At 55.7% G+C, this 18928-nt stretch overlaps 2 protein-coding genes across 2 annotated transcripts; both read left to right on the top strand.

Moving 5' to 3' along the window:
- The first annotated feature begins 1998 nt into the window (after positions 1–1998).
- On the top strand, positions 1999–10927 carry LOC136135399 (interferon regulatory factor 4-like). The gene is made up of 8 exons (XM_065893280.1): positions 1999–2172; positions 7055–7331; positions 7555–7655; positions 8441–8528; positions 8648–8713; positions 9483–9854; positions 10472–10590; positions 10817–10927. The coding sequence occupies exons 1-8, from the start codon at positions 1999–2001 to the stop codon at positions 10925–10927; spliced, it is 1308 nt and encodes a 435-aa protein (XP_065749352.1).
- A 2739-nt stretch (positions 10928–13666) lies between these two features.
- Positions 13667–14968, top strand: FOXS1 (forkhead box S1). The gene has a single exon (XM_065892759.1). The coding sequence runs from the start codon at positions 13714–13716 to the stop codon at positions 14704–14706; it is 993 nt and encodes a 330-aa protein (XP_065748831.1). The 5' UTR covers positions 13667–13713; the 3' UTR covers positions 14707–14968.
- Positions 14969–18928: the final 3960 nt, after the last annotated feature.

The raw sequence follows: 18928 nt of genomic DNA, 5'->3' as shown, positions 1-18928 counted from the left end.
CCAGGTCCTTCATATGCTCCCCGCCCCCTTCCATTGCTGCTTTTACCACACTCTGGCTCAACAACAGCAATAATACCACTCATTTACTGAGCACTCACTATGGGCCAGGCAATGTGCCAAACACTTTACCTGCATCTCATTGAATCCCCAAGCAGCCCTGTGAAGTGGCTGGTCAGCTAGCAAGTGGTGGGGCTGGGATTTGAATCCAGGCAGTCTGGCTGTGGACCCCATCCTTGTCATTACTATGACTCTGCCCACCCCCCCCCAGAAAAAAATGAAGAGATTGCCTGACACAATCAATACTCCTGCTTAGATGTAATTATTACTCTTGCATTTATTTTTTAATTTTATTTTTAAATTTTTTATTTTATTTTTGGTTGCGCTCGATCTTCGCTGCTACACTCAGGGTTTCTCTAGTTGTGGCAAGCGGAGGCTACTCTTCGTTGTGGTGTGCGGGTTTCTCATTGCAGTGGCTTCTCTTGTTGCGGAGCACAGGCTCTAAGCGCATGGGCTTCAGTAGTTGTGGCATGTGGGCTCAGTAGTTGTGGCACATGGGCTTAGTTGCTCCGTGACATGTGGGATCTTCCTGGACCAGGGATCGAACCCGTGTCCCCTACATTGGCAGGTGGATCCTTAACCATTGCACCACCAGGGAAGTCCCATACTCGTGTATTTAATCATATGAAATTTTTTGTGCTCCGTCAGAGTCCTACAGCTCTGATTTTGAATCCTGGCTGTGCCTGTAGAAATGTCAGAACTGGGTGGCTGCTGCCATATGAGGACAGAAGGTGGGGATCATGGAGCAAGGCCCCTGACAGGTACACATGAGGGACAGTGCTCCCAGCCTCTGGGCAACACTGGCTGGCCATCCAGCTCGGTGCTCCCTGCAGTGAGGGGTGGTTTCTCCCTCTCAGAGCCTCAGTTTCCCCAGGTACACAGCCAGGGTGGAGCAGTCTGAGCTACTTGACCACTTTCACATCACAACCCCCCTTTGACAATTTAATGAAAGATACAAACCCTAGAAGAATGCGTAGAGATGAAAAACTTGCATAAACTTTGGGCGGGTCACGGACCCCACCCAGAATCCATAAACTCCAGGTGCAGCTGTCGGGAGGCAGTGTGGGGCACTGTTCAGGCCCCTGGGCTCTGGGGGCAGAGAGTCCTGGGTTCAGATTCTGGCTCCCCCAGGCACTAGCTCTGTGACCTCAGTCCTCTTAACAAAGTAGGTAATTACACTCATCTCACGTGCTGTTGTGAGAACCAACTGAGACACTGCAGAAAAGGCTTCAGCCAGGCCCAGCACCATGGTGAGCAATCAGAAAGGGACTCCCAATATTTAAGGAAATATTTCTCCAAGGGTGACCCATGGACCACCCGGATCAGAATCCCATGGCGGGACTTGTTTAAAATGCACGTTCCTGGACTTCTTGCCCAGAAAATCTGATTCTTCAGGTCTGGGATGGCGGCTAGGAGTATGCATTTTAAACCAGTCTCTGCCTCCCAATTCTACTGGGAGTTAGTCTGAGAAGCACCATGCTTTTCCCACCTCTACAGTCCAGGTCCTGGAAAGAGACTAAGTTTCCGGTAGGCTGGGAAGAGCAGAAAACAGGTGCAGGGATGGTGCAAGGGACGCCTCTGAGCCCCCTCGGGGGCCCCCCTCCAGGGATGAGCAGAACGCGGGCTACCCCACCCCGTACCCTTCAGTGGGTCTTGGTGGTGCCTCTAGCTGCCCCCGACGTGAGGACCGACGCCCTCCAGGCCAGGCGACACGGGGAGGGGCGACAGGGCCTCTGGGGAGCAGAAAGGAAAGTGAAACCTCCTGCCCAGCCTTTCGCTTTCGCCGCCTCCACTCGCCGTCCAGGTGGCCCCCGCGATCCCCTGTCGCGCTGGGGTCTGGCCGCCGCGCTCCCCAGACCCGGTCCCCGGAGCACTGTGTCCCCGATGGCCGGCGACCAATGGCGGAGGGACGAAGGGAGGGTCCCCGACAGCAGGCGACTCATGGCGGGGGCCGGGGGTCCCCTGCGTCTCCGCGACTGGCTGGTGGCGCAGATCGAGAGCGGGCGCTACGCTGGGCTGCGCTGGGAGGACGCGGGCAAGACCCTCTTCCGCATCCCCTGGAAGCACGCAGCCAAGCAGGGCTACCAGGCGCAGCAGGACGCGGCGCTCTTCAGGGTAAGGATGCGCCGGCCGGGGGTCGCCAGCCCGGCCCGGGAGGGCTCTGCGCTCACACGTTCGCAGAGTCCGGAACCGACCCGACACGCTGTCACCTCGGGCCACAGGTTCACCCCTTAACCTCAGTTGTCTCTAGGTTGAGGGTAGTGTTCTCTGTACGTGGGAAACCCTCCCACACCCTCTTAAAAGAGAATCAGACAAGGGCTGCATAACCTGCACCATCCCCACGCCTCAGGGGACCTCTCCTCCCTCTCCTTGAGGAAATTAGATGCCACCGCCACCATGGAAATTCCCTCCGCTTCCCACCCGTAAACTGTTAACCCCAGCAGCTTCGGGGACATTTTCTGTGCTTTCCAACACCAGCCCTTCTCAGGGACCTCCTCCAGGGATGCCCTCCCTTTCCTTAGACACCATTAACTTCCTCCAAACTGGCTCTTTCCCACCAAGACTGAAACTGGAATCTCTCCCGTGAGCAAAAAGCAACCAACTGCATCCCAGGCCACCGCCACCATCCCAAACACCACGTCTCCAGCTCCTGCTTCTCTGGCCTCCCCTCTCCTTTCACAGGGTGAAGCACCTAGAAAGGGTCTTCTGGACATCAACGCCCTCACTCATAACCCCCCTCCCCAACCCCCACCCACAGTGTGGTTCCTCTCCCTCCTGCTAACGTCTCTAATTTTGCCAAATCCAAGGATGCCATTACTATCATCTTCTTGGAGCCCTGGGTGGGTTTGTGTCTAGTGGACCCTCCCTTCTTGAAACAGTCTCACTTGGTTTCCAGGATCTGTGTCCCCTCCCCACTCCAACCCTGACCTGTTTTCCTCCTACCTTCCTGGACCCCGCTTCTCAGCCTCCATCCCTTCTTCTCTTTTGGGGCTCTCAGCACTCTCTCCTGGACCTCCCTCCTCACGTCCCACTCTCCCCTTCCACAGCCTCAGTGTGGAGCCCAGCGTTTCCCAGCCTCCCAGCCAAGCCCCAAGCCTGCTGGTCTGACAGCCCAGACCTCTCAGACTCAGCACCTCCTTAATAGCACGGTCATCAGCTCCCTCCTACAAACGTCTGTGTTTCCCAAAATGGAAGATGGCACCGATCACCACCTAGACCCGGGAGCTGGGCACCTGAACCCTGGCCGCTCCCCTCTCCTGCAATCTCATTCTAATCCATTTCCAAGGCCTTCGGCTCTCACTGCAGAGCTGCTCTTTCATCCGTCTACATGGACCCGTTCCCACCATCTCTCACCAGGATAACTGAATGCCCTGCTTTCCCATCCCTCAGCTCTCCCCTCAGTCCTCCAGAGGGATATTTCTAAATGTAAATCTTGCCTTGGCACTCCCCTACTTAGAGTCCTTCCATGGCTCCCCATTGCTCTTGTGATAAAGTCCCAACTCCTTACCAAGACCTCAAAGCCCTGCATGAACTGCTCCTCCCTGGCCTCTGTCCGTCTCTCTCCACTCCTTCCCCAACTTTAGACCCAGCCAGACAGTTCTTTCAGTCTCCAAATGCTTCCTGTCTCTCTCACCGTGAGAACTTTGTACATTCTGTTCCCCCTGCCTGGAACACCCTTTCTTCTTCACCTTCACTGGCCAACTCCCATCATGCTCGGCTTAAACATCTCTTACTAAAGACAAGCCTTCCCTGATGCATTCATTTGCTTAATGCATTTATGAAGCTCTCAGTGCTTCTCCCAAGTCGTCCCTGATTCCTTCTGCTTCCTCCATGGAACAGCTTTCCCTATGAATTATAAGTGCCTTGTATGGGTCTGCCTCCTCCAGCTGCCCGTGGGTGGTGACCTTGAGCACAGTGCCTGGCCCACAGAGGACTGGTTCAGTAAGTGTTGAACAGGTGGTTACCTGGCCTGCCCCTTAAGGCTATGTGCCGTTCAGAAGTGGGAGATTCTGGGGACTGGCCCTCCCTGTCCCTCTTTGGCACTGCTTTAACCCACCCCTCAACCCACCACTGATACACACATGTGACTCCCTGGCTTCAGGCCCTCCTGGTGCCTCAAAGTCCACGGGATAAAGCTTGGCCTTCGAGGACATTCATGATCCAGCTTCAACCTGTCTTCTTCCTTAATTCCTCTTCCCCTTCCCCCCACCACATACAGTTGATCCTCATTATTCACAGATTCCATATTTACAAATTCTCTTACTCGCTAAAATTATATGTAATCTCAAAATTGATATTCAAGGCACTTTTGCAGCCATTCACAGACATGCACAGGATGGCAAAAAAAAATTGTCACCAACATGCATGTTCCCAGCTGAGGTCGAGCAAGGTGACAACTCTAGTTTCAGCTCTTCTACTGTAAACAGGCGTCCTTTCGCAGACAATATTTAGTCCACGTTTTTAATATTTTTGTGCTTTTTGTTGGTGATTTCCCTGTTTAAAATGACCCCCAAGCTTACACAGTGTTGAAGCGCTGTCAGTATTCCTGAGCACAGGAAGGCTGTGACGTCTGTAAGCTTCTTTCAGACGTGAGTTACAGTGTTGTTGGCCGTGAGTTTACTGTTAATGAATGAACAGCTTCTATTAAATAAGGTGTCCTTCAACAGAAACACTCACAGAACAAGGTTATGTATTGACCGGTTGATGAAAATGGGGTGACCAGAGGCGCGCAGGAACCTAGCCTTGTGTTTCCCTTAGGAGTGATGGTTCAGTGTTTGCTAACTCAGTGGTTGTGTAAATTTTATAGAACACAACTACCATGAATAACAAGAATCAACAGTACACGTACCCTCAGACACGCACATCAGCTCCAGTCACACCAGGCTGCCCACTGTCCCCTGCGGGCATCACGCGCTTCCATGCCTTTGCGCGAGCTGTTCCCCCTGCCGGAACGTCACTCCACCTGGCAACTTCCTATTGATCCTTCGAGGCCCAATTTGATTCATTCAACAAATATTTATTGAGCATCTCCTGTGTGCCAGGCACCACTTTAAATGCTTAGGGGCACGGCAGTGTCCCCAGAGATCCCCCTCTCATCATGGTGATAACTCCCTGTGCCTTGAGCCCAGGTTACCTGTGAGTTAGAGCATCCTTAACATAATGAATAAGTACTGCGATAAATAAGCAGCGTGTGCCAGGTGCTGCGCTAAGCACATTACATAGACCGCTCATCTTACACGTGCCACAACCAGGTGAGGTGAGGTATAACTGGCACAGTTTACAGACAGCAGAATCAAGCCTTAAAGGTCTCACCACTGGCAAGAGACACCAACAAAGGAACTGTGGCTTTTCAGTCTGGTGTCCCACTAAGCCTGGGATCTCCGAGAGCAATGACTGAGTGTGATTTATCAGTTAAATCCCCCGCCCCCCATCCCTGAAAGTGAGCAATGCGAACAAGACATCTCCTACTGTCCTCCCCTTTGACTACTGTGCTCCAGCCTCACTGGCCTTCCTTGAATCTCTCCTACCCCAGGACCTCTGCACTCGCTGTTCCTTCTACCTAGTACAGCCTTCCCCCAGATCTTTGTCCGACTCCATCCTTCTTTTCAATCAGGCTTCAGCCCAAATACTGCTTCCTCCGCGAGGCCTTTTCTGATCACCCTCTCTAAAGCAGTCCCTCATATTTATTTAGTCCCTCTACCACAACAGTCATTCTAATGTGTTTAATGAGTATCTTTGGTTTGTGTGTTTTCTTGCAAAGTGGGCATTGCTGTTTCGTGTGTATTCTTACCTTATATACATCATAATTGTGTCATAGATCTAATTCTGTGTCTTACTTTTATTTCACTCAAGGTCACGCTCTGAAGATCTATTCTTGTTCTCTGTCCATCTAATTTGTTTCTAGATGCCGCATAGAACTCTACAGTGGGCATCTATTACACGCACTCCCCCACCTACTTTCCCAGGGATGGACACAAGGTTGCTTTCCAGACCACAAATAACGCTGCAGTGGATCTGCTTGCCCTGGTCCCCTCTTGAGCCTATGTGAGAATTCCTTTGGAATTGGAATTTCTGCTCACAGGGTATGCTTATACTTAATTGGACTAGGCATGCCTGATTGCCCTCCAGAGACTCTGCTCCCATTCCATGCCCACCAACTGTGTCCACATCCCAACCAACTACTGGCTTATCCAACTGGCTAAATTCTGTAAGCTTACAGGTGATATCTCATACTTTTATTTGCATTTCTCTGGCACTAATGAGTTTCAGTACCTTCTCCTATGCTCATGGGATTCTGGTTTCCTCTTCTGTAAACCACCCATCCTTGTCCTTTGATAAGAATGCTTCTTTAGGGGATGCTTTCTGTTTCTTACTGATTTGCAGAAGTTCCTGTATGTTCTAGATCTTAGCCCCCTGCTGATTTCAGACATCGCAATGTTTTTGCCTTATGGTTCATGCCTTTACAATTTTGGTTAAGAAGGATTCTCTGCCCCAGAAGATTTTCTTCTACATTCTTTCCTATTAAGTTTATAGTCTTACCTCTTACTTTTGGTTTTTTAATCATCTGAAGTCCACTTTGTTTGTGGCAATAGGTAAGGATTCAGTTTTATGGCTCTCCAGACAGCAAGTCACTGCCAGCATTTTATATCCCATCGTATTATTTTTTTTATTTATCACAATCCATAATTTGGAATATAGTTATTTCCTTTCAGCTGTTTGCGGCTGCTTCTCCCATTAGACTTGAGTTCCTTAAGAACAGGGACCATGTATGTCTTGTTGTTCCCCATTTAGTCCTTAACTTGGGCCTGGCACACAGCAGGAGCTCAAGGAATATATGTTGGATGGAGGGGGGGAGGAAGAGGAGGAAGGAGGGAGGGGCCGAGGGACAGAGGGAGAGAGAGAAAAGGGTGGGAGGCAAGGCAGCCCTCATCCCTTTGCATGGCACCAACCCCATCTCCCACGCTATTCCTCCCCCAATGCCCCTGCTCACCCCCAGGCCTGGGCCATATACAAGGGCAAGCACCTAGAGGGCGTTGACAAGGAGGACCCCTCCACCTGGAAGACGCGGCTCCGCTGTGCCCTCAACAAGAGCACTGACTTCTGTGAGGTGCGCTCGCTCAACCAGCTGGACATCTCCAACCCCTATAAAGTCTACCGGCTCCTGTCTGACGGTGCCCACAACCCAGGTACCATCCTGTCCCTGGAGGTGGCAGCTGAGGATGGCTCTCTGGGCAATAAGGACCTCACATTGCCCATCTGTAAAATGGGAAATGGTGGGCTTATTGAGCTTAAATAAGCTCATGGGCTGGTAAACCTAGAAGGACCTTACAGTTTATCTCCCCATTCGAAAAGGAGGAAACTGAGCCCAGAGAGGGGTGGGCCTTGCCTGAGACCATGCAGTGAGCTGGGTTACTCTGGTCTGGGCTCACCTCAGACAAGGTTGGGGGGTTCCCCTTGGGGCCCAGGAAACCACAGACTATTTCTTCCTTCATCCAGTTACCAGGGCTTGTGCCCCCTGTAAAGAGGAGGGCATTCTTCATAGCCAGCAGGTGCCCCCTGGAGAAGTGACAGAGCCGGCCTGCAAGACAGAAGAGCAGGTCAGTGAGTCCTTCCCGCCCCTATAGCCTTGCTAGCCCGGGCACCTCGCACCCATACCACCCCCTATATAATCTCCAGCGCATTCATCTCATCCTCTCCATCAGCTCCTGCCCATCTCTGTTCCCATCCATCAGCTCTACTTCCTGCCTCTACTCCATCTCTGCCATCATTTTCATCTCCTTCATTCTATTCTCCTTGACTCCATCATTTCTGTCCCATCGTCTCCACCATCTTCACCTCCATCGCTCTGTCTGCACCAGCCCTATTTTCTCCCATTTCAGCCCCTCTTCCCTGTCATCATGGGATCAATCACTCTGTCCCCACTCATCCCATCAGATCCAGCTCCATCACTGTATTCCCTTCACCTGCATCACCTCTAGCTCTCATTGTTGCCATCACCCCTGTCATCTCTATCTCCATCACTGTCTGTATCACTCTTACTCCACCCCATCACCTCTCCCCCGTCATCTGCGGTTCGTTCCTCTGTTCCCATCTCCCCATTGTCCCAAGTGCCCCCACTCCATTGCTCTATCACCCCATTTCTATCACCCCATCTCCTCATTCACTGCTAGCACTTTTCTCTCCCTATCACAATGAGCTTCACCTCCAAAAACCCCATCAACTCTCTCTTTAACTCTACGGGGTAAACTTCCAAGTCCCTATCAAGCCCGGCTGGCTTTCAGTCTGTCCAGACCTCCCCCTGCCCCAGTTTAGACTGTCTGGGAGCTCCTGTGGCCCACAGGTCTCCTCTTCCACCCTCACGACCCTTTCTCCCAATGCTCAGGTTGGCTCCAGATTAGCCACAGAGGATAAAGACAAGAAGCGGCCCCCCAGGCTGGCCTCCCTGCCCCCCGGCCCTTTGGCTGGCCACAGTAAGGACTGGGTCTCCTCACCCACCCCTGCCTCCTCCCCGGCCTCTTCCAGGACCTTGATCTAGGGGTCGAGGGACCTAGGGTGAGGCGATGCCTTACTGCTTCCCCTCCTTCTCCAGGGTACCAGGCTCAGGATCCTGCGCGCCCCTGGGGCCCCTCGCCTTCTGAGGACTTCGGCAACCGCGGTAAGGAATCCGAAGGCCCTCTCCCCTGACCGCTGTGCAGAACTGGGGGGGACCTAGGGTTGGTGCCGAATAGCCTCTGTCTCCCACCCAAAGCACCCAGCCCAGACTCCAGATAACAACAGCTAACATTTGTTGAGGGCTTAGCTTATACCAGGCATCCTTCTAAGTCTCCCCACAGTCCTGTGAGATAGATACTGCCATTCTCCCCATTTTACAGATGCAGAAACCAGACACAGAGGTTAAGAACCCTGCCCAAGGTCACACAGTTAGTAACCCTGGGAAAGTTACTATCAGATCACAGCTCCTAAGGGGCAGTGAGAGATTAGAACCCAAGGGCCTGGCTGCAGAGCCCACGGCCCTAACCACTGAGCATACCGCTAGCTCTTCATATGGGAGGCTGCTGTTTTGTTGTTGTTGTTGCTATTATTATTATGATTATGATTTCTACCGGCATTAAAAATATTTGCCGGGAAGAAACTCCTAGAATCCCAGAAATTCGGGCTGGGAGGGCGTCAGTGTCATGCCCCCATTGTACTGATGGCCCCAGACCCTATGCTTTTGAAGCTCAACTACCAGTTTGTTTATACTGGAAGCTGCTATTATTTACTACCACCACTACTACTAGAATCACTATTATTACTTATCGGGAGGGAGTGTCAAAAATTCCCGAGGTGGCGGCCGGGTGACCTCTGGGTTCCCTGCCCTGTTGTGAGGGGAGGGGGAGCCGGCGCCGCCAACGCCGGGCGCGCGTCCCCTCCCTTTCCCGCAGAGTTTTGGCTGCACGTGCGACTCTTCTATGGCGCGGAGCTGGTGCGCGAAGCCACAGCGCGCGCGGCCGAGGGCTGCAGCCTGAGTCCGCGCGCAGACGCCGCTGCCGCCGAGCTCCTGCTGGGGTCGCCGCCGCGCGTCGCGCAGGTTCGTTTCCCGGAGCCGCCGCCCGGCGCCCGCGTCCTGCGGCGCCTGCTGCCCCACCTGGAGCGCGGAGTGCTGCTCTGGGTGGCGCCCGAGGGCGTCTTCGCCAAGCGCCTGTGCCAGGGCCGTGTGTACTGGCGCGGCCCGCTCGCCCCGCACCGCGCGCGGCCCAACAAACTGGAGCGAGAGCGCACCTGCCAGCTCCTCGACACGCGCAGCTTCCTCGCGGGTAAGAGCGCGACAGCGGGGCCGCTGGCGGCGCGGGGCGGAGTGGCCGGGCACTGGGGTCGGCAAAGGAACTCGGACAGAGGAGAGTGGGCACACGAGATGTGGGCGCGGGGCGATGGACTTGACGATGCTGGGCTAGAGTGGGAATGGAAACAAAGGACATGACGCAGAAGCACCGGGGGTGGGAACGAATATGGGCATCGGGAGGGCTGGGCACAGATTAGACATAGGCGTATGGGAGGTGTAGGCACGAGGCAGGCTGGGGCACTGGGTGTGGGACATAAGCATAGGACTTGGGCACGTGTTGTCATAGGGCGTTATGCACAGGGTGGGCATCGGGGGCACTGGGCACAAGATAGGCATGTGAGTGGCAGTGGGCATGGGGTGGGCATAAAGGCATGATAGTGAGCATAGGGCACGAGGCACGGGGCATGAAACCTAGAAGTGGGAGCAGATGTGGGACATGAGGCAGGTGTGGGGACGTGGAAGTGGGCATAGGGCATGGGCACACAATGGGGATGTGGGCTTACGGGACGTGTGCATAGGATGTGAGCACAAGGTGGGCACCAGGTGGGACGCCCCATCTTGGCCCAGACCCCACAGTCTCGGTGCCCGTAGAACTGAGAGCCCACCTGCATCATGGTCGCCAGGAGCCCGAGTACCAGATCCGGCTGTGCTTTGGCGAGGAGTACCCGGGGCCCCCGGACCAGCCTGAGGAGCGTCTCATTATGGCCCATGTGAGTCACCTCCCACTCCAGCGGAGAACCACACCCTCCAGCCTCCCCGAACGGCCTCTCACTGCTCCTTCCAGTCCCAGCTCCGCCCCGGACCTGCCTTATCTGATCTGGAAGACCTTGCGTGTAAAATGCCTGTGGAGAGGAGCTGTCACTCCCGCCCCCCCACCCCAACAAAGGGTGTGGGTAAAGGAGAAGGTTGGCTCATTGCCCCACCCCCACCCCGCAGGTGGAGCCAGTCTTCGCGCGGGAGCTCGTCCTACACTCGAAGCTCCACGGCCAGGTGCCTCGGTGGCGCGTTCCCAGCCCCGCATCCCCGACAGCCTCACTCACCTGTTGACACAGCTGAGTCAGCCCTGAGCGGTTGTTTCCCCCTCCCGTACCCTCTAAAGCAGTCCCCACAGGGTGCAGATCCCACCCCAGCCCTGCCCCAGCTGAGCCTGGGGACTTTAGGTCTCGCCTCACTCATCGCCCAGGTAGGTTGAGACAGCGGAAGCCAGTCACGGCCTTCAACCTCTCAGCCAATGAGATGGAGCCCCGGGAACCCAGGAAGGAGGCGCGTAAGCGGACAGCCGGGCAGCTGGGCCTGAGGCGTCAGGCTTGGGAACTAAACTCGACCTTGAGGTTCCAGAAATAGCAATTAGGTCAGAAACAAGACTTCATCTTTTTGTGAAGAGCCGGACATGCCCATAGCGGTTTACCTAAAGCAGACCTTACCTGCAATTGATCCATTATAAGGTTTGCTTAAAGCTGAGTTTACTGGGAGTTCCCTGGTGGTTAGGACTCTGTGCTTCCACTGCTGGGGGCCCAGGTTCGAGGGATCCCTCGTGGGGGAACTAAGATCCCACAAGCCCCCAGGTGCAGCCAAAAAGAAAAGGGGCTGAGTTTACCAATAATAAGATCCTCCGCATAGATTAGACTGAAGCCCAACCAGTAACAGAATTGCCCCACCTCTGAGGGGCTGTGAGTTTCCAGACCCTCCTTTCACCTGCCACAAGTCTCTCTTCTTTGGGGATTGTGAGGGGAGGGGGTCCCAAAACAGAGGACTTAGCCTGAACCTGGGGCTTTAAATGCTAACCACTGGACCACCGCCAGTAGATACTGTCTTTGGAGAAACTGAGGCAGGCCTAGGACAGAAGCCAAAGTGGGAGCCAGGAGTCCAGCCCCTGCCCAAGCCCCCCCCAATCTTTGCAAACTGTAAGTTGTAGGGAGTCCTTGAGAATTGGGAGGGAGCCCTCTCCACCATGAAAGTGGTGACCCTGCCTTGTCAGTAAAGTCACTGTTTTCTACCCCAGATATCAGACCTTTTACCTTTTCTGATTTCTGACTTTATTTATAGGAATTCTCTTACAGATGGCAACATAATAAATCTTTTAGTGATACATTAATAAGCCACTTTTATGGGGGGAAACCTGTATGATTCAATAAAGGGCAGAATCAGTCTTAAAATTCATTCAACGACTGTTTATTGAGCACCTACTCTGTTCCAGGCAGATACTGGACACTTGGGATAGAGCAAAGCATGGTTCCCTATTCCCTTGGGGGTCATAGCCAGTTTTCCAGTGGGGGCCCAGTGACAGTCCTCTACCCCTGCCCCTCACGGAATGAGTTGTTAAGGAGTTACGGAATTCTGGGTTGAAATCACAGCTTTGTCACTGACTAGCTGTGCCACCTCAGGCAAGTCACTTAACTTCTCTGAACCTCGCATTCCTCATCTACTCAAGAGAAGCTGTTAAGGCCTCCGGAGCAGAGTTGGTCTGAGAAGTAAATGTCGAGAGGGGAGGGGAGCTGGCCTGGCATGGAGAGTGGCACACAGTAGGGGCCCGATGACTTGGTGACTTGTGGGTGGGAGAGTGTGGAGGAGGTTGCCCCATCCTTCAGAAGGCTTGACTGTTCTGGGCTTCGCTGTACCCTCGGCCCAAGGCTGCAGCTATCGGGGAGCCTCAGCTCAGGGTGACAGTCCTCGTCATGCCCAAGCCCCTACTCTGTACCAGGCTCTCAAAGGGCACTGGATTCAGTGTAAGGGAGCCCGTTGCCTCTCCACCACAGCCCGGACAGCTGCAGAGTCTTCAGTCCATTTTAGAGATGGGAAATGAAGGCTCAGCCAGGGTCTTGGTTGAGAGCCTCTTGGGAGGGTGGATGGCTCTGTCCAGATGTCTGTCCTCCCCACACTAGTCACTAGAGGGCGCCAGGGCTCAGCAAACGGGGTTGGGCCGGCCCTCGTCCCCACCCTAGGCGCCCCACCCCTCGTAGACCCCAGAGCTAGGAGGGCAGGGAATAGTGTGACCTCGAGTGCTCTGCACTGTGGGGAGAAGAAAGTAGACCCCAGGCCTGGGAGGAGGAAGAGAAAAGAAAGGGGGAACCAGAGGTGGGGACTCGAGAGGCCCCAGAGGCTTTTCTCACAGGAACTCCCTGTTCTCCAGTTCAGACACAGATGCTACCTCTCTCCTCTCTCATTAATGTGTGTGTGTGTGTGTGTGTGTGTGTGTGTGTGTGTGTATCCCTCTTCCTCTCTATCTTTGTGGATTCCTTTCTTTCTCTCATTCAGTGATTCTTTTTCTGTACTGTGTGCACGTGTGCACGTGCGTGGGGCTGGCTCTCTGTGTGTCTCCCTGTTTTCTGTCTCTTTCTGCTCTTTGTCTCTCTTTAAGTCTCTGCCTCTGTCTTCTCTGTATGTTCCTGTCTCCCTCTTATTATGCCCTTACCTCTCTTTGTCTCTGTCTCTCTGTCTCTTTTCACTCTCTCTTTCCATCTCGGCCTCGATCTCTCTTTGTTTCGTCTCAGTCTCGCTCAGTTTCACATCCTGTCCCTCCTCAGCCACCACCAGCCAGCACATGTGGGCTAAGGGTCTCAGTCCCTTCCCTCCTGTCTCCTCACCCCCGGCAGCTGCTCACGGCTTCCCAATCCTGGCCTCTCCTGCCCGCCCCTCTTGGGCCTTGTGGGAGGGGGGCGAGGGAAGAAGGGAGGGCAGCCTGGCGGGCCCACCCCTTTTTGCCTTTCCAGGCTGGGAGGCTGGGCCAGTGGGCCTTTTAACCAGCCTGGGCAGGCTGTGCCGGACACCAGCCCTGGACACCGTGCCTGGCCCCCGTGGTTCCGGCAGCCGCCAGCCTGGCCAGCCCAGTCAGCATGCAGCAGCAGCCCCCACCCGGGCCCCTGGCCCCTGCGGCCGAGCCGACCAAGCCCCCCTACAGCTACATCGCCCTGATTGCCATGGCCATCCAGAGCTCACCGGGGCAGCGGGCCACGCTCAGTGGCATCTACCGCTACATCATGGGCCGCTTCGCCTTCTACCGCCACAACCGGCCCGGCTGGCAGAACAGCATCCGCCACAACCTGTCCCTCAACGAGTGCTTTGTCAAGGTGCCCCGTGATGATCGCAAACCGGGCAAGGGCAGCTACTGGACGCTGGACCCCGACTGCCATGACATGTTCGAGCACGGCAGCTTCCTGCGCCGACGCCGGCGCTTCACCCGACGGGCAGCCGCTGAGGGAGCCAAGGGCCCCAGCAAGGTGCGCCGCAGACCCCTCCGAACCACCAGCCAGGACCTAGGAGCCCCCGACGCTGCGACCGGCATGCAATGCCCGTTCCCACTGGAGCCGCCAGAGCCCAAGGGCCTAAGCTTTGGGGGTCTGGTGGGGGCCTTGCCAGCCAGTGTGTGCCCGGCCACCACCAATGCCAGGCCTCGGCCACCCTCGGAGCCCAAGGAGATGCCCACGCCCAAGCCTGCAGGTCCAGGGGAGCTCCCCGTGGCCACCTCATCTTCCCCGAGCCCCGCATTTGGCTTTCCTGCCAGCTTCTCTGAGGCTGAGGGGTTTAGCAAGGCCCCTGCCCCCATCTTGACCTCCGAGGCCACCATCGGGGGCAGCTACCAGTGCCGGCTGCAGGCGCTGAATTTCTGCATGGGGACTGATCCTGGCCTTGAGCACCTCTTGGCCTCAGCAGCCCCCTCCCCTGCACCACCCACCCCTCCAGCCTCTCTCCGGGCCCCGCTGCCCCTGCCAGCAGACCCCAAGGAACCCTGGGTTGCAGGCAGCTTCCCTGTCCAGGGAAGCTCCGGCTACCCACTGGGGCTGACCTCCTGCCTATACCGGACGCCAGGAATGTTCTTCTTTGAGTGAAGCCAGCCGGCCTCAGGCAGTCCCTGCAGAGACTCTGCCAGCTACGCCCTCCAGGTTGAGCCTGACTCTAGGATCTGGGGAGCTCTCAAAGGACGCAGGCCTGGCAAGCCCACAACAGCCGGGACAGGAAGCCAAGATTGGCGTGGTGAACGCTCAGCCAGCGCCCAGGGTCTCTGGACAGACTTGGGGGTGAGGGGAAGCAGGGCTCCCTTGGGATTTACTCTATGGCTCTCAGGGCCAATAAAGCCAGTGTGACGATGAGGGTCAGTTTGCTGGATGGTTGGGGACTGAGGGCCAGGACACCTGGCTCCGTGGGGGGCATATGGTTGTGGGGTGGTATGGCAGGGACGGGGGACCCCAGATAGGAATGTCCCACATGAGGCTTTCTCCTGCTGGGGACCTTCTCAAGGAGTTTCCCAGGAAGGCCGAGGAAGTGGGAGCAGGGAGTGGGAGAGAGAGAGGAGGGATGCAACCAGGAGAGACACCAGGCGGGAGTGAGGCTGGGCTGGACCAAGGGGCTGATTCTCCAGCCCCAGACTCTGTGACTCAGCACCTCACGTTACGAGCAGCCACAATACCTGTGACCATTTGTGGCAGTTATCCTGTCCTGGACTCGTGTATATCCTTTCACCGAATCCTGGGTGGTACGGAATGTTATCTCCATTTAACAGTGGTGGAAACCGAGACTCAAAGAAGTTGGGGCTCACTAGCTCCGGCTCCAAATGACCAATGAGTGGCAGAGAGGAAATCAAAACCAGGTCTGTGTGGCTCTACCCCCCTGCCCCTACCTGCAGTTTGCGTGAGGATGCAGCGTGGCCCACAGGGTGACCCACCCCCCCAGAGGGAGGCGGGCTTTTTTTGAATCCTGGCATGCCAGGGTTAAAAAGCCACCCCTCACCCCTTGCACAGACAGGGAACCCAAGGTTCAAAAGGCAGGCACGCTTCCCTTGTCTGGATTTCCGGCGTGACTGGGAGAACTCCCCGAGCCCCCAGCTCTCTGAGGTCTCCTGGTGACTCTGAGAAAGCATTTCCCTCCTGGGGGGAGGCGGTGGCTACCCTGGGTACAGATTAGAAGAGACTGAGCCTTGACCTTTGGCCTTCTGTAGCTGCCCCCTTGGGTAGAAGCAGGAGAAGTGGGTATAGTCGTGGCCCCCATCAGAGGAACAACTTAGGGACCTGAAACCTCACTGTCCCCATACCCTCCAACACCAGACTTGCTAAGGCAGATGGCTTTCTTCCGGAACTTCAGTCCCCCCACCTGGATCATGGGTATAGGGAGAGAAGAGGGGCCAAGGATACTTTCTGGTCTTTGCTGGAGGGTCTTATGTCCCATGAGGTGATGCTCAGGAGGCTGGAGACCCCTTTGCTGGGCAGGCAGCCCTGTCCCCTCCAAAACACCCCCCTCGGGCAGGCGGCCACGCTGGCTTCAGTCTCTGTGGCTCCCTCCTCCCTCCGCAGGTCCCCTGGGGCCTGGGAGGAAGTGAGCCCGGCTGGACAGCCCCAACTGTCTGGTTCCCACAGACTCCAGAGCCGGGGTGGAGGGGGCACCTGCAGGGTGCGGGCTCAGTGCGGCCAGAAGGGGGTGGAAGAATGCCCAGCCAGCTGTGCGGACCCTCCCTAGCGTGTGTGCCGGACCCCAGCCTGGAACTCATGGAGCAATGGGGGGAGGGAAAGAGGGTCTGTCCTGTCGCATTCAGGCAGCCTCGTGGCTGAAAGGGGAGGGGACAGAGGCCTGCGCGTGCGGGGCACGGGTGAGGAGAGGTTCGCACCACCGTGTGTGCCTGAGTGGGTCAGTGCGTCTCCGTGTGTACGTGAGTGAGTGTGCGTCTCCGTGTGTACGTGAGTGTGTGTGTGTGTGTGTGTGATGTGCAGAGACAGTTACGGAGACAAGGACAGATTCGCGGGGGCGGGGGTTCTTTCTCAGCTGGATCAGGGAAAGAGGCCTCCGCCGGGCACTGTTCCCTGTGGTGCATTCCTGTGGAGACCTGGTGACCCCAGTCCCTTCCCAGCCTGTGTCCTGAGCTCGTAGGAGGATGGGGAGGCTGGCCCGACTCGGGGATCCCAGGCTTCTGCATCCTGCCCCGCCCACCCCCCCCCCATGAGGTTGAGCATCTAACTGGGGTGGGAGCCTTGGGGGAAGAAAACTGCCCATGCTCTGAGGTGGGGGAACATGTAGAGGGGTCAAGTGCACACAGAGGCACAGACTTAGCTCTGGGCATGAGCCCCCTCCATGTCCCTCTCTGGTCCCTCCAGAGAGTCAAGAAGTGAAGACAGTCCCCTCAGCCCCAGTCCCTAAGCAGGGCCCTGGGCTCAGAGCCTGCCTTGGACTTGCTGTGTGAGCCTGGACCAGTGCCCATCTCTCTGGGCCCTGATTTCACTCCCTTTGTCCAGTGAGGGGGTTGCAGGGTGAGGGAAAAGGGCAGCCTGACTCTTTGAATCCGGATCCCAGGGAGGGTCTCACCTGGGGGACAGCCTGGAAGGGATCCCATCCCCAGAAATACTGGACCAGGAGGCCCAGACACCATGATCTCATGTTGCCCTCTGCTTGCTGCCCAGCCTGGGGACCCCACCCACTGGGCCTCCTGCCCTCACATTCTTTCCATGACCCACAGACACCCCCTGCCTCTGGCCTGGCCACCCATGCCTAAGCTGGGCCGACCCAGAGAAAGCTCCTTGGCACAGATGGAGAGACCAAGGCCAGAGAAGGTAAGTGACATGCCCAAGGTCACACAGCAGGGCAGGTACCCCTCTGCTGCCTTAACTGTAGAGCTCTAGGGGACAGGGGCCACCCCATCTGACTCTCCTCACTGGAGGCTGGTCTGTCTCCAGGAGGGGATCCCAGCCCCCACTCCTCCTCAGCAGGTCGGAGCGAAAGAGGGTGCAGAGGGGCCTTGTAGAGTTAGGCTAAATCGAAATCTAAAATTGTAGGATCAGTGGTATTTCAGAATATTCCAGAGTTTTTAATCACAGCAGCTCAGATTCTTGGAATATCAGAATTAAAAGGGCGTCTCCTGCCTGATTTCTGAACCCCCTCTACACCAAGCAGTTCATATCAGGTGGGAGGGGCAGGTTCCAGGAAAGGGGAGCCTGCTGCGTTCAGAGCCGGCCCCTTCCCGACCAAGTTTGGCAGCTCTGAAGGGCAGTCAGGAAGTTCTTCACCTGCTGGTCCTTTGGTCTCTGCTCTCTCTGCCTCCAGGGAGGCTACCCCCACCCACAGGGCTGGGCCTTCCTCAGCCTCTCCTCCACCCTCCACATCTTATCTCCCTGCGCCTCTCCGCCCACCAGCTTCCTTCCCTGGTTTATGGCATTCCACTGCCCTGAGTTCCAAGCTCCTTCCCACACCCCAGACAGCGCCTGGGCCAGGGTGGGGAGACGCTCTCCCTTGGCGGGGCGGGCACTCTGAGGCCACCACAGAAATGAGGAAGACGGTGGGGGGAGGTTGTGTCGGCCAGCCTGGCATGTCTGCCTACTGGGAGTGTACAAACCCAGGAATCCAGGCCTCAGCCGAAATGTCTCCTCCCATCACCCCTGAAAGGCCAGGCTCCCAGAGGCAGTAGGTACAGCAGCTAAGAGCAGGGGCTCTGGACTCCAACTGACTGGCTTCAGATCCCAGCTGTCACTTCCTAGCTGTGTGACCTTGAGCAAGTTGCTTCCCCTCTCTGGGTTTCCCTCATCTAAAAAATGTGGACACTAACAGTACTATATCCATGGGATTGTTGTCGGGATTACATGAATTAATACTTGCAAAGTGCTTCGAACAGGGTCTGACACATGGAAACAGCAATTTAAGTGTTTAAGTAAAATAAATATTTCAGCCCTGGGGGCTTGTCTTCTTAACCTGATTTACCCACCAGGAAGGTCTAGCTGCTGTAGAGGTGGGAAGATGCAGGGGGAGGGAAGGTTGTTATATACACAAAGCTTTGGATTCAATTCCTGGCATCTTTACTTCCTTGCTGTGTGACCTCGAGCAGGTAGATTCACTTCTCTGAGTACTAGTTTCTTCATCTGTAAAATGGGGCAATGAATTCAGCCCCCAGGACTGGCATGCGGGAAACCTCACCTTGCACAATATGTGTACAATTCAGTCAACACGAATGAAATGGGACATCTGAAATTAATATGATAATGTACATCAACTACTGGAACGTGAAACAGCCCCACTGGAGGGCCTTGTACCCTCAGCCCAGTCATCTCTGCCCATTTGTTGCACACGGCAAAACCT

Source organism: Phocoena phocoena, chromosome 15, assembly GCF_963924675.1.
Source record: "Phocoena phocoena chromosome 15, mPhoPho1.1, whole genome shotgun sequence".
NCBI classification, from domain to species: Eukaryota; Metazoa; Chordata; class Mammalia; order Artiodactyla; family Phocoenidae; genus Phocoena; species Phocoena phocoena.
Note: the sequence above shows the minus strand (reverse complement) of the source record. Positions and strands in the feature narration are given on the sequence as shown.

Bases quoted from the DNA above. Each gene is read 5' to 3' on its own strand.
- FOXS1 (XM_065892759.1), top strand. From the start codon at position 13,714: ATGCAGCAGCAGCCCCCACCCGGGCCCCTGGCCCCTGCGGCCGAGCCG.
- LOC136135399 (XM_065893280.1), top strand. From the start codon at position 1,999: ATGGCGGGGGCCGGGGGTCCCCTGCGTCTCCGCGACTGGCTGGTGGCG. The intron at 7,656-8,440 runs GTCAGTGAGTCC...CCCAATGCTCAG, and splicing joins CCTGCAAGACAGAAGAGCAG to GTTGGCTCCAGATTAGCCAC. The intron at 8,714-9,482 runs GTAAGGAATCCG...CCTTTCCCGCAG, and splicing joins TGAGGACTTCGGCAACCGCG to AGTTTTGGCTGCACGTGCGA.